Below are 23,630 nucleotides of genomic sequence, written 5' to 3'. Positions count from 1 at the left end.
CCCTGCCCACATGCGCTCTGAGGGTAATGAGAGAAATGTTATGCAGCATTCACAGCACAAATTTTAGACATTCAGACAAAGTGTACATGGACATTATATATATATATATATATATATATATATATACACACACACACACACACACACACACACACACACACACACATATATATATATATATATATATATATATATATATATATATATATATATATATATATAAACAGTTTTAAAATGAAAGAAAAACCGTGCAAACTATTTCTGGTCTATAATATATACCAAAGTAACACCCCACTGAGTTCATGAAACCCAGAAGAGAAGTTACACTAGGGTTAAATTCCGAGCAAGTTTGCTTCCATGATGGAGATTTTTTTTCTTAAACTTTTTACTCAGCTCCCGAAAAAGAAACTTCCTGGGTTTATTTTCCCCTCCTTTTCCCTTCTGAGGTTTCCAAGTGGCAGGCAGGGCTGCTTCCTGTCATGAGCAGCTCCGCCGCGGGGGCCCCAGCGGCGGCGGCAGCGTTACAGACTCTCTCCACCTCCTCTCTCCCTTGCTTTCAAACACTCCATGCGTTTGGAGGCTGATCTTGAGCAGAAAACATCCCTGACATTTGCAGAGCCCGGGGGACGCGGCGCGCCTGCGCGGCGGCGGCCCCGCGGGGCGGGCGGAGGGCGCGCGTCCACCTCGGAGTCATACCGCGCATAGCCAGCATGTCAGCGCAGTGAGCGTGCAGCGGCTGCGGGCGCCGCGGGCTTTGTGCTGGGCGCTGTGCGCCGCGCTCTCCGCCCTCACCCCCTCGCCGCTGCTCCGAGGGAACGCGGGCCTGTGAGGACTGCCGGGACGGCTTCTACATGCTTGATTGAGGATACAAAAACCATTTGCTACTAAGCCCTGGGAGGGTTTTGTTGTGTGAGCCCACTGTTTCTTGTGAGTGTGTGCGCGCTTGCTTTTTTTTTTTTTTTTTTTTTTTTTTTTTTGTAAAAAACTTTTACATACTTTTGTTTTTGATCCTTGGAGGCCGGGCCTCCTCCTCCTCCTTTGTGAAGTTTTTTAAGAGCCAGGAGCTCCTCAGCAACCATTGATTTTTGAAGCGTACACTCTTTTTTTGGGGGGCCACAAAGCAAAGAGCTGGTTTTCTGCGCTTTAGCCCAATAAATGCTATTTATGAAGATGGACCTGTTGAACTACCAGTACCTGGACAAGATGAACAACAATATCGGCATTCTGTGCTATGAAGGTAGGGATCGCTTAGTCCCGGGGAATCGCCCTCTGTCGCTTTTCATGAAGGCCACTCCTCCCTTAGGGCTCTGCATGCCTCCCGTGCTTTTTTGTTCTCTTTCTTGGGACTTTTAAGGGTGCTTTGGAAGGCGAGAAGTTATTCTGTACTGTTTTCCATGTTCAGAAGTTTGTGGTTAAGGAGCTTGGCCTTCGGGGGTGCAGTGTTCGTGAAGGCCGAGGGTGGGGAGGGGGTGAGCTATAAACCGCAAAAAGTTTGCTTTATGCCCGCTGGCAACATATACTAACTACTTCAGGTTTTTAATTCTTTATAAGGTAATTACGTTTTGTTTCTGTTAGTGTTTTCTTTTAGGGGAAGAACTTTTAGGACCCAAACAAAAGTTAAATGTGTCGCGTTTTTTTTTTTTTGGTGGTTGTTTTGCACTGATAACTTATTTTAAACATACACCATCTATAGTGTTTGTGTTGTATTACAACAGCGCTTTGGGTTTTCGTGTGGCGAGGAACAGAAAAGTTACAGTGAGTTTTTTGTTTCCCGGACCCATTGTCCCAAACAATGAAGGTTTTTTTTTCTATTCAGTTTGGGGGACTGGAAGGGCACCCATGTCACAGAGCAAAAAAGACTGGCTCTTTGTCTGATTTCCCATTTCCTGTACAGCTCCGGAGAGTCCTGACATTGAAGGATGTTCCCTCCACACTCTGGTCCCTTGTGGAAGTGATTGCACAACACGCTAACCAGAAAGCTAAAAAAAAAAAAAAAAAAAAGGCAAAAATAAGCTCTGAATTCTTATTATTACCACTTACTACACCATGAGATGTTGCCCCTAGTGTGTTGTATTGTTTCAAGCTGTCTCTGTGGGTAGGAAGAGGAGGAAAAGTGATTTGTTAATCTGTTGGAACATTATCTACGTGCAGTTCGAAAACGTGGTAATGGCCTGGGTTTGAGTGGCCAGCGATGCCTCTCCCCGGGAATTCAGCCTGGCGGGGGGAGTGTTTTCTGTTGTAAGAAGGAGACATGTCCTTTCTGATTCAGCAAGAGCTGTTTCCATGTTTTCTATAGCGAACGGAACGTTTCTATTGAAAAAAAAAAAAGAAAACATTGAGGAAACTTGGGAGGGTGAGCCAATCCACTCGTATTTTTCATGTAAAAAAAAAAAAAAAAAAAATCTCGGGCCTGTTGCCTAATCAGTTGAAAATTTATCCTTCCCCCTTCAAGGGGGAAAAATCTCATTCATGCCTTTTTTCTTTTTTCAACTCTATGGATAAGGGTTTCAAACTTAAGTGTTGTTTTTTGTATTGTTTGTTTGTTTAAAGGTGTTTTTTTCCTCCCCTCTCCCCTCTTACTTGTTCCACTAATGAGAATTTTGATGAATTGCTTTCTTTGAATCTGCTGCTGTAAGTATCCTCTTACTTCTGAGGTCACCCATTTAAAAGGCAGATTTCTTCAGAATAGTCTCAACAGCAAGTGATTGAGTTTTGGGTTTGTTTCCTGTGAAATTACTGTAGTTTTTAAACTTTTTTTTTTTTTTAAGTGAACAATAAATTAAAAAACGTTTAAGGCCGTTCCTGTTGATCATTGAGGAATATGATATTTTCAAAACAAACTATAATGGTCCGTATAAGAGAGGAATAGAAAGATGGTTAGGAAATTGACACCGCATTAATTTTTTATGTGTCCAGTTGGTGGTGGCGAGGAAAAGCGTGTGGAAAGCCTGGCGGCGGTTGATTTGTTGTTCGGGAGTGTGTAAAGTACATGCGTCGTCTCCGAAAACTTTGATTTTGAAAGTCAAGTCGATATGTGCAGCGCTGTGCTATAAGTCTGTTTGGTTTAGACATCTGCTGCTGTTTTCCTTACTATGAACGTTAGCATTATTCTAACACCAAAGTAAATACACAGGATATGAAGAAAAGCGCAGCAAAATTCGAGCGGTGTTTACAGTGGGTTGTTTATGTCCTGGTGGCTTTTCTCATTGTAAACACCGCACACACATCTGCTCTGAACTCAGAAGGGTGTTTTGGAGATGGGCATCAATCTTGGATGGAAATTTTTTGGTAGGAAAAGCTGGAGCAGTCACTGTGCCTTTAAATCCAGCACTTTGGGAATGTTTGTAGTAAACGTTTCGGCTCAGCAGCATTCCAGGGGAGGTATTTGGGAAATGGAATGTACAGTTGGTAGACAGCATTTGATTTCACTTACAGCACAGGCAGGGTCCACGTCTCTTCAGGATCAGGGACACATTTTTCTGAATTTTCTGTCCTAAACATTAGGATGTTGGTCGTTAGTCTTATTCTCTAGGTTGGTTATACTGTATCCCTTAGTTGTATTACACACTCTGCAAAATAAACCATGTGCCTGCACCGTCTTTCTTTAACTTCTCTAGCAACTTAGACACAAATGGGTCTTGTTTTGTTTTGTTTTAGCCAATTAGAGCATACAATGTTTTCCCAGACTGAGAGCAGAATCTGCGCGGCTCCGATGTGGACTCTGTGCGGCGACTGCTTGACTCTCACGCCAGAGCCCTCCAGGAGTGTCACTGAAAAGAGAATACAGGAGAAAATTAACCACAGGTGGTAGTTTTGGGGTAGGGACTCACTGGGGTAGGAGGAGAAGATTGGCAAAGGGCAGGAAGAACCTAAGTCTGACTAATTTCTGGAAACTAGTAAACTTTCATTGGCGATGAGCAAAGGAGCAGAACTCTTGCTTGTGTGACTGTGTCTATGTGAAAACCTCATGGCGTATTGCTGCAGTCCTCCACAGTTCACACCTCCCTGCATGCTCAGAGTACCATTTACACCCCGTTTTGCCTCCGCCCCCATGGAAAGGTTCTGACCCAGCCCCAGCCTTCCTTTCTCCCCTGCTGCAGTCTCTGAGAACACTGCCCTGGGCGATGGAGAGCCCGATGAAGGCAGGGAGGGCTCTGTTGTTGGTCAGGGTGTGCCTCCCAGTCCTGGCCCCGTGCCTGATACGGTGCCTGATACTCTAGGCAAGTGGCTGACCCAGAAAGGTCAACCAAGTCTTTCCAATAGCAGTTGTAGCCCCTACTGTGTAATTTAGCCCTTGGCTATATACAATCTCGCATTCTTTAATTTTCTCATCATTTACAGAGCTATACAAAGCCTTGCCATCACTTCAGACGGTAGTCGGCAAACTGCGGCTCGCGAGCCACACGCAGCTCTTTGGCCCCTTGAGTGTGGCTCTTCCACAAAATACCACCGTGCAGTGCCATTGAAGCTTCGTGGCCCATGCGCAGACGTCGGTCTTCGGCTCTCAAAAGAAATTTCCATCGTTGTTCTGTTGTTATTTGACTCTGTTGACCAATGAGTTTGCTGACAACTGACTTAATACGTTTGCCTTGTTTTTTTTTTTTTTTGCCACGGAAGCTAAGGCCCGGAGAGGCAAATTGTCCACGTTTATTCAGAAAGTTTGTAACAGAATTGAATTGCCGTGAGAGCCCAGCCTGTGGTTTTGACTGTTCCATGGCTGTTCTAGACCGCACTGCCTCTCCAGAATCATTTCATGCCTTTGTCTCCTTCATTACTTACTTGCTCCTTGATGTCGGAGAGCACGCTCTGTCCCAGGGCCCGTCACAGGCCCAGCGTGGGCATGTTCTGGATCATAGTGCACCATCGAGCCTATTCTGGACTCTTCCTGGCTCTGAAGCCATTGCTGGTCTAGGTTTCCAGGCAGTTTGCTGTTCAGGGAAGACGGTAATGAGAACTCCAGGTGACCAGCCTCGTTGACATTTGCTTGTCTTGCTGCTCTGGCGCTTGTGTTTGCTTTACCTTTTCCTGATTGTGCAGAAGAGGCCCCGTGTAATGTCAGCTCACAAAGAGCACCTCCCCGAGGGAGCAGGGAGCTGGTTAGACCATGGCCTCCTCTCAAGATGGCTGATGGTTGTATTTACATAATTACTTGGTGCTGAAAACCCAGGTCCTAATAAATGTGTTCATGGCTGGCTGTGGCTTTAAGCTGCTGCTAGTGATACTTTAATTACGGGTTAAGAGCCATTAGTGTGTAATTTGGTAGAAGAATTCTCCCCTCTTAACTTAATAGTGTGATTTATATTGGGAGAAAGTAAAAACAAATCGCACATTATGATCATCTGAAAGCTTAAGAAAAGAATATTCTAAGCCCCTCGCTTTTTAGAGTTGCTCGTTGTTTTAGGACATAATTATCACTGTTTTCTCACAGGCTGCATTTAAGTTGATTTTCTGGAATTGAAAGGAAAAAACGCACACAGGAGTTGTTGAGTGAGTGAGACTCTGCTAGGGATGTGAGCAAGGCTGGGTGAGGACGGTTCTGTTTTCTGGCAGTTACAGTGGAGTCCTGGCCTCATTGTTCTTTGTCTCCTGAGCTCAGAGGCCTCAGGAGCCTTGGAGCATGGGGTGCTGTGGAGGTGAGGAGGCCACGGAGCCCAGCCGTTTGGTGCCAGCCTCTGGTCCCCTGCCCTGTGTGTCAGGTGACCAGCCCTTGATCCAGGGGTATGTTCCAAGGTGGAACATCTGCAACTGTTTTGCTGTGGAAACTCATTTTACTTTAGCTTTTTTTGTTTGTGGGAGAGAGAGGGAGGAGAGAGGGGGAGAGGGAGGAGGGAGACGGGAGACGGGAGTGGAGAGGGGGAGAGAGACCGGGGAGGAGCCTGATGAATAAAACAGGCCCAGGTGAGCCCAGGAGCGCTCCTGAGAGAGATCTGGCGCGCGCGCGCGCGCGCGTGTGTGTGTGTGTGTGTGTGTGTGTGTGTGTTTTCTAATTACAGTGTGTGGAGGGAAGGTGTGATTATACCCCCCTTCCTTCCAGCTCCCCACCCTTGTTTCTCTGTCTTCTTCTGGAAGGATTATTTTACTTGGCTGTTTACCTTCTGGAGCCGGCACATGGCTTTGTTTGGGAAGGCAGATTTCTCTTCCTTCCTCCTTCCCTTCCCTATTGTCTGCATGGCCTTCTTCTCCTAGGGAGCTCAAGTTTGTTGCTGTGAAGATTAACACACACACACACACACACACACCACACAACAAAAAACATGCCATAAGATAAAAAGAAATTCCCTCTGGGATTGTGAGGATGTTGCAGAAAACTGGGTTTTCTCATGAAGAAATTGGATCCAGATTTAGCACTTCTGCATGTACACAAGCATATAAACCAGCCTTACCAGGGATTGTTTCTGGCTCTGTTTCATCTCTCTATATGTTAACATTTGTTCAGGGACTGTTTATATTTAGTGGTATCTATGTATTGGCTGTTGAGTTCATTTGAACTACTTTCTAGTCTCGCTCAACAACGTTAGTTTGTCCTGCAAAACAGTCTCTCTCCCTCCTCTGTTTTTTAATGAACTCATGTATCAGGTCCCCCCGCCCCGACACTTCAGCCATGGGCATTTAATTTTATTTTTTTTTATTTTATTTATTTATTTATTTATTTTTTTAGGATGGTTATATTTTTATTTTATTTTTTTTATTTTTTATTTTTTATTTTTTGTTTGTTTTTAAATCAATTTTTATTGTTCATATTATTACAAAGGTTCCTCATTTCTTCCCCCCTCCACCAGGTTCCCACCCCACCCTCTGCCCCCTCCCCATCCCCCATTGTCCTCATCCATAGGTGCACAGTTTATGTTCAGTCTCTTCCTCCCTCCCTTTCCCCGATAGTAAATCCCTTTTCAGATAGTAAATCTGTTACTTAGCATTTTCTCATATCAATAATACCTCCACATGCCCAATGATACACTTCACACAAAAGACATTTTCAAATAGGTCAACCAGCCTCATCCAGGCCCCACCCAAGGCACTCACAGATCAACACCCCAGCGCTATACTAACTCAACACATCCAGATCTAAGCCTTCATCCCTTGATTCAGCAGACCCTCAAGTTCCCGCAAAAGTTTCCAGCCATGTCTGAGAGGCAGCCGTGGGCAGGTACAGGCGAGGAGCGAGCTGTTTCGGGCCTGGCTGCTCCGGGCCTGGCCTCTGTTGCTCTGGTTCGTTCCACAACCAGCTGCTCCGGGTCTGGTCACTGCCGCTCCCGACCTAGTTGCTCTGGACTTGGCTGTTGCTGCTACAGGCCTGGCCGCACCCGACCCGGCTGCTCTGGGACCGGTTGCTCCGGTCCCGGCCGCTCTGGGCCTGGCCGCTCCCAGCCTGTCAGCTGCTGCTCTGGGCCTGGCTGCTCCCAGCCTGGCAGCCACTGCTCCTGGGGGCATTTAATTTTAAAACCAGAGCCTGAAAATGATTTTACTTTCTCCACTTGTCCCCTCCCTCCCTTGCTTCCCCCCTCCCTCCTTCTCTCCTTCTTTCCTCTATGTCCCTCCCTTTCCTTTTCTCACCCTCCTCCCTCTTTCTCTTTCTCTCTTTACCTTCCTGGATATTGCATGTTCTAAGTTCTAAGGACGTATTTCCATCAGTTTGCTTTATCTTGCTCGTTCTGCATATGCAAAATAATAATTCTGTAGATTGTTTTAATTTCAGAATATTGTATACAGGGCATGTTTTAATCCTAACTATGTTAATCCCTACTCATTGGAAGACTGTTTATTGACCCTTAATAAAATAGGAAATCCGTTCTTAAAGTTCTCTTTCATTTGTTGCTATTTATATGATCTTTCGGAACTCTTAACATTTCACCCATTTGTTTGCAAAGAAGTCTGGAAACATAACCAAGTGGAATATATTTAGTTAAGTGACTAGAGGAGACTCACTGCTGTCCTTTTGTCACCCAGGCTCCATTGTCCTAAGCATTTGTGGGATTCCTGCACTGGGCTAAGGAATGTATTAGGTCTTGGGGGGGTGATCTCTGTCTGTTACTGTCTGACTCTGCCTCTTTGTCCTTCTCAACAGTTTCTAATATGGAATATATCATCTATACTAATAAAAGGGTAATATGCTAATTAGACAGGGAGACCTTCCAGGAGACCTTCTGGACATTCTTCTGGACAAAGCCATGGTGGTGGGGCTGAGGTAGAGGTGGTTAGAGGCCAAGAGGGGAATGCAGTTGTGGGTGATCAGGCCAGGATGGGACAGCAGTTGTGGGTGATCAGGCTGGTGCGGGGGGGGGGGGGGGGGGGGGGGAGGGGGGGTTGTTGAGGGTGGTCAGGCCAGGGGGATGGCAGTTGGGGGTGAGCAGACCAGCAGGGGAGCCAGTTGGGGCCAAGCAGGCTGTCAGTGGGTATCAGTTGGAGGTGATCAGGACAGCAGGGGGGTGCAGTTTGGAGTGAGCAGGCCAGTGGTGAGGACAATTGAGGGGAGAGCAAGCCAGTGGGAAGGGAAGGTGGAGGTGAACAGGCCAGTGGGGGGGGGGAAGTTGGGGGCGAGCAGACTGGATGGGGGCAGTTGGGGGTGAGCAGGCCAGTAGGCAGAGTGGTTAGGGGCAATCAGGCAGGCAGGCAGGTGAGCGGTTAGGAGCCAGCAATCCCAGATTGCGAGAGGGATGTCTGACTGCCAGTTTAGGCCCGATCCCTATAAACTGGCAGTAGGACATCCTTCGAGGGGTGCCAGATTGGAGAGGGTGCAGGCTGGGCTGAGGGACACCCCCCCCCCCACTCCGTGCACAAATTTCGTGCACCAGGCCACTAGTATATACATAAATGTGCACAAAACGTGTGATTTATAGTTAAATAAATCCAATCACAATTTCTTCAAGCCTAAGAGGTCATCACAAGCATAATTTGCTTTTAAGAAATACTTGACTGCATATGTGTGTAATTCTAAACAAATTCGCCTAGTTGTGTCTTTTTTTTTTATGTAATTGGGATGACCCTGTAAATCTTACATTGCATTTTTGTTTGTGAGGTCTTTGCAAGCAGTGGACATGTCTGAAGAGGCTGTTGTTCCCGTGTGATACCAGCTTACCTTAGAGTCTGGGGATCTTGGCTGAGGGATACATGTGGATGTCCCAGCCTTCCTCCTACCTGCTGCTGCGCTGCTTAGCCATGGGGACACTTTGATCTGAGCTATTTTTTTTTTTTTTTCCCACTCAGTATTTTGTGAAATTGAGTTTCACCAGCTGTTGAAGCCCTCCACCATCCATGCTGCAATGGAAAATTAGATGTTAGAAAAATTCTGCATGGTTTTGAGGAGTGTAAAGTGGGGGGACACTTCTGGAGATGCATAGCTTGCTTATTCGTTAGGATCTGACCAGCCACTTTAGTACTGCATTAATAAGCAATTTGCTTAGAGGCTGGGACTTGCTACAAGTCAGCTTTGTTGCGGCGCCAGGTTTCTTTGGATGCTAATCCAGGGACTTTCAGATACTCAGAGAAAAAAAGCTCAAATTGTTCCAATATTGAGACAATACTCTACATTGTACAGAGATGGCTGTTAGGGAGCAACCAAGATCGGAAACAATAGTTTGCCTTATGCACCATCTAAAATTGTGAATGAAAATGAATCATCCATATGTATTGCTCTTGATTTTTATTTTATATCTGTTTTGCATGAACATAGTTGCCTGCTGATTCTTCTTGGCTAATGATTTGGTTTTAATAGAGTGAATTCCAGAATGTAATAGTTTGATGCAGATGCACTCACTCTGCCAAGCAATTTAGCCAACTTGTTTACACCACCCCACATCCAGCTGGATCGAGTCTAGGCTTCTTCCCGATAACAGTGGAGGGAGAGATGAGTGCACATCTCTGGACGCGCGCCCCCCCCCCCCCCTTCCATTTTTGAAAACAAACACATCTTCCATTATGTGGCAGCACTATGAAAGTGACGAGGGATTAATTTTAAATTTTATTTTAATGTCAGCAGCTTTTTCCTGTACCCGTTTTCTCCCATTCTTACTCTGTGTGTCCTTTTTACGCCATTGTTTTTCTGATGAGTAACTGATAAACGATTGGCTGACCCCGTAGAGAACCCTGGTTTTATTTCCCCGCTGAAAAGCTGTAACCTCTTTGCCAGCGCGTAAAGTCACCCATGAGAGTGATTTGGTAGCTTTTTAAAAGGAATATGTAATAGCAGCTGTATCAGGTTTTAATTCTGTTGGGTAGAGGGTAAAAGGGATGGAAAATAGTAGTCATTCTTGGTATAAAACCTATGTAAAGTTTTCTAGCACCGCACTGCTGAATTCACCGTTGGGAACAATTACCACCAGTTGCTGGAGCCTGTGATGGGAGCCCTCTTTTCTGTTAGAGGCTCTGTACCAACAAGAGATGGTAGGGGAGAAGGGTTGGGGTGAAGTGAGCTCCAGAACTAACAGTAGACATCAGACATTGCTCTCGGCATTCTGTAACAAATACACCACCAGGAAAAAATGCGTAGAATACACATACATATTCAAACTGTACTTGTACAACCTAGAGAAGTAAGTGCCTTTCTTAGAGAGCTGGAAGAATTCTTACACGTCATTTAAGAAGAAAATGGAGAAGCAGAGGAACCACCACATCTTTTTGACTTGCCCACCTGCAAACTGTTCCCTGATCCAACTCCATCCCTCTTTTCTTTCCCTTAAGGCAGTGAGCTGCAAACCGCGGCTCGAGAGCCACAGGCGGCTCTTTGGCCCCTTGAGTGTGGCTCTTCCACAAAATACCATGTGTGGGCGCACACATACAGTGCGATTGAAACTTCGCTGGTTTTTTGGCCTGGGCGAATCTATTTTGAAGAAGTGGTATTAGAACACTCCAGGGGCCAAAGAGCCGCATGTGGCTCCCCTAAGGTTTGCCGACCACTGCTTTAGGGTCAGAGAAAGGCTAATTCTCCTATTGGCTTTCACAGGTCCCAACCCTTCTGGCCTCTGGGACATATCAGTGATCTCTTTCTTTCCTAGTTTCCTCTTCTTCCTCCCTGAGGTCTTTCTCTTCATCTTGTGCTCATGCACAGTCTCGCCCAATTTTAAGACAAAAGCAAACCCATCCTTAAACATTGTTGTGTTCACCTTCCGCTATTAGACCCTCTTCCTTGCCATCCAAGGAAGAAGATCAATATGTTTCTACTTCCTTCCTGCCCATTCTCTTCTTGATCCACTGTCATCTGATTTCTGTGCCCACAACGCCATGGAAATTGTTCTGGGCTAGGTGACTAAATGATATCCTGGTGCAAATTCAGTGGACACTTCTAGTCCTCACCTTTGTTCATCTCTGTGCCATTTGGTGTCGACTCCTTAGATTCCTTCTTACACCCCTTGACTCAAATACTACTGAATACCCACTCCTTGGGGAATGAGCTACAGATGAGCAACATTGACAGGACCTTGATGGAGCTCCTGGTGGTAGGTAGGAGGGCTTAAGGCGTGAGGCAAGTTGATCGACATAACAACAGTCTATGGTTGCAGCTTGAGAACAGATTGGAAGGGAATGAGGAGAGGATGCAGAAGTAGGAAAAGATGTGAACCTGTTTGCAGTGGTTTAGGCCAGAGAGGGTGGCTACCCAAAGGGTGGTGGTGGTGTGGTGGGACAGAAGTGGATAGAGCTAAGAAATATTTGGAGAGAAAACTTTTGGGACCTGGGGCTAGATTGAAGCAGGGGGTGAGGGGGGAGACTTAGAAGGCATTGAGCGTGCTTCCCAGGTTTCCAGTTACCCAGGTGGTTGGATGGAGCTCCCATTTGCAGAGAGGAGATACTGGAAGAAGACTGGATTCTGGGGTGAGATCATGGGTTTAATTGTGAATATATTGAGTTTGAAGGATCTTTGAGGTTTCAGAGAAGAGATAAATTTTAGAAGGTTGCGTATATGGGTCTAGATCTCAGAGGAAAGGCCACTGCTGGAGATATTAGTCTGGGCAAGAATGGTCACGTAAGAACAAACAATATTGTCGAACGAGAAGCCGAAGAGGTCCTAAGTACTCTTAGGTCTTCAATAGTTTTCTTTTTTGTTACTATAATAACCCATAACTGACCACTGCTTCTAACCTTGTTCAGTTCTGGACATTTCATTCATGATTTTATGAGAGTACCATTCTCTGTTTACCTCTCCAGCCTTGCCTCCCACCATCCCATCCCCTCACCCACATCCTTATCTTTCATCGTTCCTTCACCCACAGCCCGTAGTCCAGACACATCAAACCACTTCCTTTGAGTGAGCCATTACCTCTCTCTGACATCCCACTGCTCTTGCGCTCGGCTACTATTCATCCCTGAGGTGCCGAGATGTCTGTAAATTGACCCTCCTGCCACTATCTTCTTGGTGTGATTAGGTGTTATGTTGGTGGTTTCATGGCACACCGTGCATGCTCTGTCAGAGAATCATCTCCCTGTGTGACCTACTCCTCTGTCTGCCTCACTCTGGGAGGGCTAGGACTTTGCCTTTCTTCTCTTTATTCTCAGCACTAAGCTCCGTGGTATCTGCTAATGCATGAATCTACTCCAGTCTTTTCATTAATGATAAAGGAACCCTGAAATTGTGTGATTGACCCAGGGATACTCAGTTGGTAACACAAGTGAGTTTGTTAACTCTTAGACTGTTCTTAGAGGAAGGAAAGATAATTGGGAAAGTGATATAAATAAGAGAAGAAAGAAAAGAAAATCACTTTAAGGCTCAATTTCTGTAGAGAAACATTTGAAGTGGGCTGGATGGTTGGAAATAATTGCCCTTACTCATCTTGCTTCCTAGTTACTTCACTCTAGATGGTCTGTTAAATGAACTGGTCATTTTTATGGGAAAATATTTAATACCTATTATGTGTTAGACACTGTTTTATGGACTGGGAATATAGCTGTTAACAAAACAGGCAGCAAAATTTCTGACTTTTTGGAGCTTACATTTTAACAAGGGAGACAGATAACAGGTAAGTAAATAAAGATGGTAATAACAGATTATGAAAACTGTTATTATTTTAGGTAGAGTCTTATAGGTAGTTGACTTACTGTTTAGTTGAATTCATACTTAAAAGGAACTGCTTTTATTTTCAAACTTCAGAATATAGATTTGAGTGGATGACATTGTTTTCATGGACTTATAGAGAATTTAAAAGTACAGAGAAAAAGTAAGAAAACTTGCATATAAAAGTGTGGACTCTTGTACTTGGTTTACTAACTATGGCCAGAGAGTCCAGGTGCCCCACTCCATGATAACTTTTCTGTTATATTGGGAACTAGCATTTCTTATAGTATTATTAACTTAACAAAACCCAGAGCACTGTCAAATGGTCATTTGGGTTCTGATAGGAATAAAATATATTTAGAAGAAAAAAAAATTCACTGAATTTTAAAAAGGCTCAAAAAATCAATAGATAGGTTGTATGTTCTCTCTCTCTCTCTCTCTCTCTCTCTCTCTCTCTCTCTGTGTGTGTATGTGTGTGTGTGTGTGTGTGTGTGTGTGTGTGTATATATATATATATAAATAATTGATTTTTTTTTTTTTTTTACAGAGAGGAAGAGAGAGGGATAGAGAATTAGAAACATCAGTGAGAGAGAAACATCGACCAGCTGCCTCCTGCACACCCCCTAACTGGGGATGTGCCCGCAACCAAGTTACATGCTCCTGACAGGAATAGGACCTGGTACCCTTCAGTCCTCAGGTTGAAGCTCTATCCACTGAGACAAACCAGTCAGGGCTGTATGTTTTTCTTAAACTACTCTGGTCAGACCTTAAAAAATATCACCCGAATGGGATAGATCCTACAATGCACCGGGGGCACTTTTTATCGTGATAATAGAGTGTTTGATGAGGGTGACCAAAGGTAAGCCCTGGGCTTGGTGTGGACGCATGGACTGATGTGTTCCACATGTTGGGTTTTCTTTTTTCTTCTTTTATTTTCATCGAGGCATTGTTGATTGCGGGAAATCCTAAGGGCATGACTTTATTAATTTTTTCCTGTGTTTTTATACCTTTCTAACCACCACCTAGAACAAGATATGGAACTTTCCCATTGCCCCAGAAAGTTCCTTCAAGCTTCCTTGCTAGTCAGTACACACCCTTCCCAAGATAACCAGGGTCCTGACTTCTACATTCATAGATTAGTTTCGCCTGCTCTTGAGCTTCATGTAAATAGAATCATTTGATTCCAACTTCTTGTGCCCAACATATTTTTAGGATTCATCTGTGTTGTTGCAGGGATCAATAGTTTTGTATTGCTGTGCTGTAGTCTGTTGTGTGACTATGTCACAATTTGCTTATCGATTGGTAATAATTCTCCTGGGCTAGAGACTAGGGGCAAAGGCTGATAACGCCATCATTATTATCAAGAGTTTATTATGGAAACTTACATGCTAGGGTTGTCTTGGGACGTGGTGGCAAGAGAACATGGGTGAACTCGACACTGCAGTGGCATGGCTGAGGGTTATAGGGGACCTGGTAGGATGGATGCGGGTCCTGGGGCATCACATGCCCCGATGAGAGGAAAGCTTGCTTGCTCTGGGAGGGCCACAGTCTGTGAACCAGCACAAACCAGAACTCCTGGGGCATAGGGGGTGGTGTTGATCAGACAGTCTCTGAGGGGATTTGGGAAGCAGGCTCTGTTCTGGCCAGGACCTGGCTGGTGGGTCCGGTCGACAGTAAGTCAGACAGTGGTCATGTCATCGAATAGTCTCTCCTCCACACTAGTCTAAGGCTGATGGAAATTTGCAGGGTTTCTAGTTTTTAGTAATTATGAATAAAGTTGCTCTAACTATTTAAAAAAATATATATTTTATTGATTTTTACAGAGAGGAAGGGAGAAGACTAGAGAGTTAGAAACCTCCTGCATACCCCCCACTGGGAATGTGCCCACAACCAAGGTACATGCCATTGACTGGAATCGAACCTGGGAACCTTCAGTCCACAGGCTGATGCTCTATCCACTGAGCGAAACCAGTTAGGGCTAAACATTTTTTTTTGTGTGGTAAAATATACCTAACATAAAATTTATTATTTTTACAATTTTCAGGTGTACAGGTCAGTGGTATTAAGTACATCATTTTGTGGTCTGACCTCTGAACATTTTTATACAAGCCTTTTTGTGGATGTATGCACTCGTTTCTCTGGGAAACATATGCATGGACTGGCTGGGTCAATGGGTATGTTTAACTTTTTAGACACTGCCTAACTACTTTCCAAAGTGGTTGTGCCATCCTACTTTCCCACTGGCTCTGGGAACACTCGGATCCTCACCAGTACTTGATGTGGCCAGTCTTTTAAATTTTAGCCCTACCAGGGTAAGTGAACAATTTTAAGGTGGTTTTTTTTTTTCTTCATTGTTAACTTGTATTTCATTCCTTATTGGAGTACCTATTTTAACAGTGCTGATCGCTACCATGTGAAAAAAGACACAGCCTCTATTTTGATGAGTTTATCATTTAAGTTAGAGGCTGGAATATGTATGTTTTCCTATTTAATTTCAGGGCAGAGGTAGTGATTTTGGTATTGTCCAAGAAGGAGTTGTTTTTCCAAATGGGTAAAGCCAAGCCATGGAAACCAGTGGGCAGTCAGATTGGGGGATGTGAAGAAACGCCACCGTGGCACAGAGGTCTCTGTTTTAGAAGCACTTTCCTTGAGTATAGTGTTGCTTTGCTTTATTTCTTATTTGGTAATGATTCATCCAACCACTGGCCAGTTAAAGTCAAGCTTAGGGCCTAAGCTCTTGGCTCCAGTTCGCTTTCTCTCTGGTTTGTCTACAATTCTCCCTTTAGGTTCTCTTCATTTCCCTCCCGTTTGGAAAGCCATTCTTGCTCCTTCCCAGTGACGTGTGAAGGCTATATATTCTTCAGGGTGTAGCTCAACCTCCCTTTATAAAAGTCAACTTGAAACTTTTTATAGGTAGGAACTGTATTGTCTCCTTTTAAATCCTCAAGATGCCTTGCTTGTCCCCTTACAGTGCCTTATGTGCATATCCTCTTTTGAATTTCTGTGGAGTTTGTAGTCTACAGTTATCATTGGGTAGTTTTATCTTTTTATTTTGTAATCTTTAATGTAAATAAAGTGTGACATTAAAAATAAACAAACCTAGCAAGGTGTCCAAGCTTGTCTTCAAAATAGTTACCTTGGAAAATTACACATTTACTCTAATGCTAGATGATCTCATTCTCAGAACATTGTTGTTGTTTTTAGAAATTGCTTTCAAGGTCTGAGATACATTCTTTTGACTATTTTGAAGGGTGGCCAGTAATTATACTCACACACACACACACACACACACACACACACACACGCGACATTTACAGAGTATCTATTTTTGCTAGGCACAGTTCTAAGTATGCCTATAAAATGATGAGCTAGTTTTTCTGACAGGGGCCAGGGATGAACCTGCAACTGAGGTACATGTCGTTAGCTGGGAATCGAACCCATAACTGTTGGTCTACTCTATCCAAACTGGGAAGGGCTAATCAGTGACGATTTAAAAAAGAAAAAAAAAAAGAAAAAAGTAAGTTCAAGTCATTCTAGAATGACTATTTTAAAAATGTTGACACTCATTTGCATGTTCATAAAAAATAAAAACTTCAATTTCACTGCTACATAGACACACACATGCATGTATACATGTAGGTTTTTAAAGATGATAGTTTTGAAAACTAATGTTGCATTTAAAAAAAATTAATCCTCACCCGAGAATATGTTTATGTTTATTGAGAGAGAGAGAGAGAGAGAGAGAGAAAGAGAGAGAGCGAGAGAGAGATCAATTGGTTGCCTCTTGTATGCACACCAACTGGGGACTGAACCTACAACCTAAGTATGTGCCTTGACTGGGAATCGAACCCACAACCTTTTGGTATATGGGATTATGCTCCAACCAATTGAGCCACGTCAGCCAGGGCAAATTTTTGTGTTTTTTAAAATAGCTTTACTAAGATATAATTAATATACCATAAAATTCACTCTTTTATAGTACAGTTTCAGTAGTTTTTGTATATTCACAGAGTTTGCAGACCATCACCACGATCTAAGTTTGGAACATTTTCATCACTCTCAAAAGAAATCTTGCAGTCACTCTCCATTCCCCTCTCCTCCTAGGCCACTAGTAACTTATTTTACTTCCTGTCTCTATAGACCTGCAAATTCTGGACAGTTCATATAAGTGGAATCATATAATATATGGTCTTTTGTGACTGGCTTCTTTCACTGAGCATCATGAAAGATTCACGTATGTTGCAGTATGTTATCGGTCCTTCATTCCTTTTTAGTGCTGAGTAATAGTTCTTTGTATGGATATACCACATTTTATTTAACCCAAAAGGTAATGTGTTTTAAGCAGTAACAGCTCCTGATCAGGGTGGGTTGAGTGGGTATACAGGTTACCGTGTCTTTCTCACTCTTCCTCAGCTGTTGATAAAGCAAGAGAAAACCATGCCACCTCATTTGCTGATGGGTACTTGAATCCCAGCAGGATGTCATAGTCCCAGCCCTAGGATATAACCCTTCCAGAGCAAGAACATGGTTTAGTTTTAGTATCTGAGTGATAATTTCTGCTCACGGTTGACTGGCTCTGTGTTTATTCTGTTCAGCATTGCTCACTTGTTTGCATGTTGCATGAGCAACGCCTATTTGTGAAACTGGTGGGCTCCTGGCTCTCAAGAAATCTGTGCTTTAGATATGGTGATTTATATATGTATTTACATATATATATGTGCACATTGTATGTGTGTATATGTGCATACATAGCAGTGAAATGGGATTTTTAATTTTAGATTTCTTTCTGCGTTCACATGGATATCTATTCATCATCTATGGATATATCTGTATTTAGTAAATTTATATTATCTATAAATACCTATAAATTATATAGAAATGTTTAAAATAGCTATCTAGGTATATAGATATATATCAATAAAAAAAAAACCTTTGACATTTTCCATCCTGTACTTTCGAAGACTTCAGAAGCAACTATCACTCAAGCTAAGTCATAATGGATTATAAACTACTGAGTGCTTTCTGGCCTTGGTCTCTGTTGTCAGGGGGTCAAAGAGGATCAATGCCAGATGCTAGCGGTCCTACTTGGGGTGCCTCCTCCCAGGATTTGCAGGAAATGCGCTGCGTTGACGAATTAGCTGACACAAATAGCAGCACCACGCACTCAGGAGCTGCGTTTGAAAAACAATCTGCTACAGAAGAAGAAGCCTCTGGCACTTTTGAGTTTTCAGAAACCTTTGTAAGTCAGCATGAGAGTCTTAAGTTATTTTATTTCTTAATCACTTTGATTTTATTTCTTGTTTCAAAAATATGTACAGAATGAAGTGAGATTTTAACTGGTGGATCCACCAAAGAGCATTTTGATTTCTGACACCAGTTCCGCTCCACCCTCGGTTCACCTCCTCCATGGCATCTCAAAGAGCCATCCGGGTGGCTTTGTGGCTGCCTCAGTTTAATCTAGAGCAGCCAATGGGGAGAATGCTGGCAGTTTCCTGCTGAGCAAGCTGAGAGTAGTATTTATAGTTAAAGTAGACTTTTCTCCTTGCTTTCTTCCCTGACTGAGAAATGTACAAATTGGTGGTCATGGGCTCTGTCTGGAAGGCTTTTATTGAGGATCTTGTGGGCCTGATTCGAAGCTTTCAGCGGGGGTGAGTCTAGTTTCACAAAAGACATAGGAAGTTGATGGCGGTACATGCATTATAGGGAATGTAAGGCAGCAGACGGTGTGCCCATTATGGGGAAACTGAGGCACCTGTGGGGTCACTTAGCTAAAGTTCTGACCTCTAAAGAGGTAAACAGTTAGTCCTCGCTGGCTTGGCTCAGTAGATCAGTCAGAGTGTCGGACTGCGGATTGAAGGGTCCCTGGTTGATTGTGGTCAAGGGCACATGCCTCACTTGCAAGCTCAATCCCCGGCCCTGGTCGGGGCGTGTGCAGGAGGCCGTCAATCGATGTGTCTCTCTCCCATCGGTGTTTCTCTCTCTCTGTCTCTCCCCTACCCTCCTACTCTCTCCCAAATCAAGGGGAGTATATTCTTGGTGAGGATTAACTAAACAAACAAAACAAAGAAATGAAATAAGACGGCGAACATTTAAAAAATTAGTTTGAGAAATATACCGTTGTTTGAAAACAGAGGGGATATCTCCTGAAGGTGATCTCCAGTGTTTCCCCTGCCTGGTGCTTGAGGCGTTTCCCGAGGTGAGCATGAGTTCTCCCTTCCATTGCATCATTGCCAGCCACCCTGAAGGCAGTTGGAAATGTTGGATTGGTCATAGTATTGGTCAATTTTCAAAAAGTGGAAGAGGCGTAAGAGAAGATACATGCTATTGTAGTATCTTCTGGGGAGTATGCTTGTAATGGCACATGGTTAGGGTCCCAGGACAACATTTTCTTTCTTTTTTTTTTTTTTTAATACATTTTATTGATTTTACACAGAGAGGGATAGAGAGTTAGAAACGTCGATGAGAGAGAAACACCGATTAGCCGCCTCTTGCACACCCCCCACTGGGGATGTGCCCGCAACCAAGGTACATGCCCCTGACCGGAATCGAACCCGGGACCTTTCAGTCCGCAGGCCGACGCTCTATCCCCTGAGCCAAACCGGTCCCGGCAAGGACAACATTTTCATTAGGATTGGGGTCAAGCCTGGGAGTATTCATTTTAAATATGCATCTCAAGTGATTCTGATAGAGGTGGCCCAGGCACCACACTTGGACAAGTATTTCTGTAAGTGGTGCAAATGAGAAAGAAACAATAAGGAAAATTTCTACAGACTGATGAAAATAACCTGAGAACCACTTTTGCTTTAAATAGGAACTCAGCAGATCACGATCAGACTTAACCAAAAGTGAATTTATTTCCATGTTTTCACATATCAGTTTCATCCGGATAGTCATCGAAATAGGTCAGCAACTTATAGAAAATCCTGAGATAAAGAATATAATCTCTTTTCAGTATACAACACGTATTTTTAACTCAGTACTAAAATCCTTTGCTACTTCTACTTCACAGACGCTTTCTTCTGTTTCTTCCAGCAACTTTCGTGCCTTGACATTAGCCCAATAGATGATCTGCTGTCTTAGTGAGATAATTAGATTGTGTGTAGAAGGCGAGGACTTGGATATGTATGAGTTGGTGTCAACTTTCTCTATCTGGGATTATCACCTCTTTGCTTTTTGCCACCTTTGAGAAAGTGAAAATTTAATGTGAGACTCTTCAACAAACGTCCATCTACCGTTGGCAAGGAAGGTTGAAACGTTAGCCGCTTAAGATATTTGTTGAAATAATCGAGGGTTTACTGGTAAGTAAGTAGGTCTCTCCAAACCCGAACAGCTCTGAATGAGTGTAAGAAAGAAAATGTAAGCCTTTCAGGCCTCAGTTTTCAGTGCAGCAGATGGAAACCTCTCAATTACACGAGCTCACATCTGCCTCTCTGATTTGGCTGGGCTTGTGCCTTGCTGTGCCGTGGAATTACTGATCTGTAATCCCTGGAAAGCATGGTTGAAGTGAGATGGACAAAGCGCTAGACCCCAAAGGTTAATGGCACAGAGAGAAGGAGGAGCCAGGAGTACTGAGTATAGATGTCAGTGGTTGCAAACCTCTCATCTGTTTAATTTGCTAGAAGTTAATATAGTAGACCCCCAAATTAAAATGTTTTAGTTTTGCTTTTATTTCTTTATTAGTCTTAATTCCCATTGACCTTGTGTCAAATCTAAGACAACTTTAGGAACATTCGAGCATGGGAGTGGTTCTAACCATGGTTGTCAGCATGGTTTTAAAGACAATAGGTTGGCAAAACACATGCAGGTCTTACAGTTTTTTACTACCGTGACATTGTCTTTCTTAATGGGTCTCAATAAAGCTTTTCTAACATTTGGTGATGGGAAGTGGAGGATATTGTTTGTTACTGTAACTACATTTACTTGATTCTTTGCAAAGTTGTAAGGGTATCCAATTGCTTAGATGGAAATATTTTGGAGAGTAGTTATTAGCTCAATTATGAATCTTGCTGATGGCACCCGTAGGGCAGTCATTGAGCATTTGAGTGCCGGCTTTGTGTCCAATGCTAGGGAGCATTCACTGCTGAACACAATTCAGCCTTTCTCAAGAAGCCGGCCATCTAGCATGGTGTCTTCTTTATAAATAGCACTAGCTATCTTATAAGAAACCAATGTGCCTCATGCATGTTGTAAATTAAGATCTTTACAGAGACTAAATTGTGTGTGTGTGTGTGTGTGTGTGTGTGTGTGTGTGTGTGTGTGTGGTGGGGGTGGGGATAGGGGGTGTTTGGAACCTGGGGGTAAGGAGAGAAATGGATGGAGTTCTAGGTGAAGGCAATGCACAAGAGCAAATGCTTAACGATGGCCAAGTACACATGAGTATTTGCTTTCCAGCCTGCGATAGAAAGCCCAAACTCTTCCTTTAGTGTGGCCAAGGAGAAGAGGCTGTCCAGAATGTCCATACTGGAGAGCAGAGTGGCTGTGTGATTGGTCTGCACGGCAGGCTAAGTTGAACTTACACTGAGGATGAATGTTGATGTGAAGGGGTCTTGGAGGCCTAAAGCCCAGCCTGTCTCCCATCATCACCACTGTTCACGGGCTCTTCTTCCATCTGTGCTTGCCTCTGGCGCGCTTCCTCCTTCCGCCTGTAAACGGGAGGGACCCAGGGCTGCCCTGCTGGTTCCCACCACCCGGCACCCATGGCTCCTTGGCCTGCAGCGTTCGCTCCCTGGCAGACTCTCGCCCATCCTTCCAGGCTCAGCTGGAGCACGATCTGCTCCATTAAGCCTCTCTGAATGGTGTGGGGCCTTCGGCAAAACGTGCTAAGCCACTTCTGGCCTCTATTTCCTTCTTGGTAAAATGAGACTTCATAGGTAATTAGAGGATGACACATATTCATGTATATAGAGTATTTGGAACATGTCCCGGCACCAAATCTGTGCTCCTGTGTGTTACCCATCGTCCTGATGATTAATTTCAGGTACAAAGGGTGACCCCTTCCTCTTTGCTTCCTCTGTATTTCCATTACTAACAGTAAATTACGGGGAACGGGGGGTGGCGAGGCGGGGGGGGACTATACATTCCCTGAAAAACTTCCCGTTTGGTCCGAACTATATAGGCAAGGTTGTTCCAGGTGCCAAAGGGAGTGGGGTGGGGCGTGTACGTGCATTTACCCCTCTTATAGCCATTCCAGGGGTAGTCTGTTGAGGAAGGAGATTAGACTCAATGACCGAAGGGCCCCCTGTGATGTGAAATCTTTACTGCCTGAAGGAGCTTCCGTGTGTGTGGGGTATGGGTGTGAGGATGGACACCGGGAATGGCAGGGTGGGTCCGAGGGGACTCTTGTGGAATAACAAAGGACTTGGTTTCCCCACTCTTCCTCCCACCCTACTCCTGGCTCTCCACCAGCTCCATTCTCCCTAAAGCCTCAGGCACATGTGGGGGTCCCTCACCTCCATCATGAATAAACTGCTGGGGAGGAAGAGTGACGGCTACCCCCAGGCTCTCCCATAATTAAGATGGATCTCATTACACATAAGTGGCGTAAGGGGGACTGTTTAAATATAATTGTACCCTGTTTCAGTGATGCCAGCTTCCTCAGCAGCCTTTGAACCTTGTTAAGCTTTGTCATTTTTTTGCAAGTGTGGAGATGATGTGTGCCACTTTATAATGTGGGGTTATTCGCTCTTGACAACTAGAAGGAAGACGTTTGAGTCTGTGTCTGTCCTTGCGTTTCTGTTTTGCACCGTGAGCGTGCACATAACCGGCCCCAGGAATGCCACGCAGCCCGTCACGCTGCCGTCCACCCCTGAGAGCCAGGACTCGCTGTTGGCTCAGCGGGTGCAGCTCCGCCTTTGAAGTGGAGGGCAGGCCTTTCATCTCCCATCATTTCCACTTAATGACAGCCGGGCTTTTGATCAGCTCAATTTTCCTCTCCTTTTTTGGCTTCATAATGAGTCACTTGGAGGTGAGGAAAGACCTGAAGTGGACCCCCAAACAGCCACAACTTTTCATGAGCGAGCACAAGGTTGTTTGACCTTCATATCTTGAGTAAATACACCCTTCCTGGCTGCTCATTGATAAAATTTGCTCACTGGGTAACGTAAACTTGAAAAGGAAGGATCGAAAGAAGCAGAAATAAGAGAAGCAACACACCCCTCCCCCATTATTTTAAATGGCTGACATACGATTTGGGGAACCCCCTTCACATGGGCATATGAAACTTGGATGTATTGTGTTTTGGAAACACACCAGATTCTACATGCCAGTGGAGTACTTGTTTTCAGGTTAAGTTTTATGACTTCTTAGTCTGTTATTTAATAATCTCTTTTCTTGGAACTTGGTAAGGTTAAGAGTTCTTGACTGAATAGAATTTTTGCATGAGAATCTTAAGATTCCCAATTAATTTTAAAATCTGGGGAATAAATTTGCAGTAGCTCAAAAGAGCAACTCACAGATTTACATATTCTTTGGTTATTCTGCACACTTTTACTAATGTATACTAATAAAAGGGTAATATGCTAATTAGACCGGATGTCTTCCGGACAAAGCCACGGTGGTGGGGGCCGAGGCAGAGGCAGTTAGGGGTGATCAGACCAGCAGGGGAGAGCAGTTAGGGGTGATCATGCCAGCAGGGGAGGGCAATTAGGGG

The 23,630-nt window shown here is 44.1% G+C and overlaps 1 protein-coding gene across 7 annotated transcripts in view; it reads left to right on the top strand.

Moving 5' to 3' along the window:
• The window catches only part of VGLL4 (vestigial like family member 4), a 149,441-nt gene that overhangs the window by 70,046 nt on the left and 55,765 nt on the right, over window positions 1–23,630 (top strand). The window contains exon 1 of one of the 7 annotated variants that reach the window (XM_084902635.1): window positions 512–1,237. The exons of 5 other annotated variants lie outside the window; for them this stretch is intronic. In XM_084902635.1, coding sequence (XP_084758761.1) covers window positions 1,156–1,237 — 82 coding nt within the window. In that variant the 5' untranslated portion in view covers window positions 512–1,155. Of the gene's footprint in view, window positions 1–511; window positions 1,238–23,630 lie in introns of those variants that run through there. One more of the 7 variants, XM_084902632.1, reaches the window with a different exon arrangement.

This window comes from Pipistrellus hanaki (assembly GCF_964339955.1).
Source record: "Pipistrellus hanaki genome assembly, chromosome: 13".
Lineage (NCBI taxonomy): Eukaryota > Metazoa > Chordata > Mammalia > Chiroptera > Vespertilionidae > Pipistrellus > Pipistrellus hanaki.
This window is presented reverse-complemented; position numbering and strand designations above follow the sequence as displayed.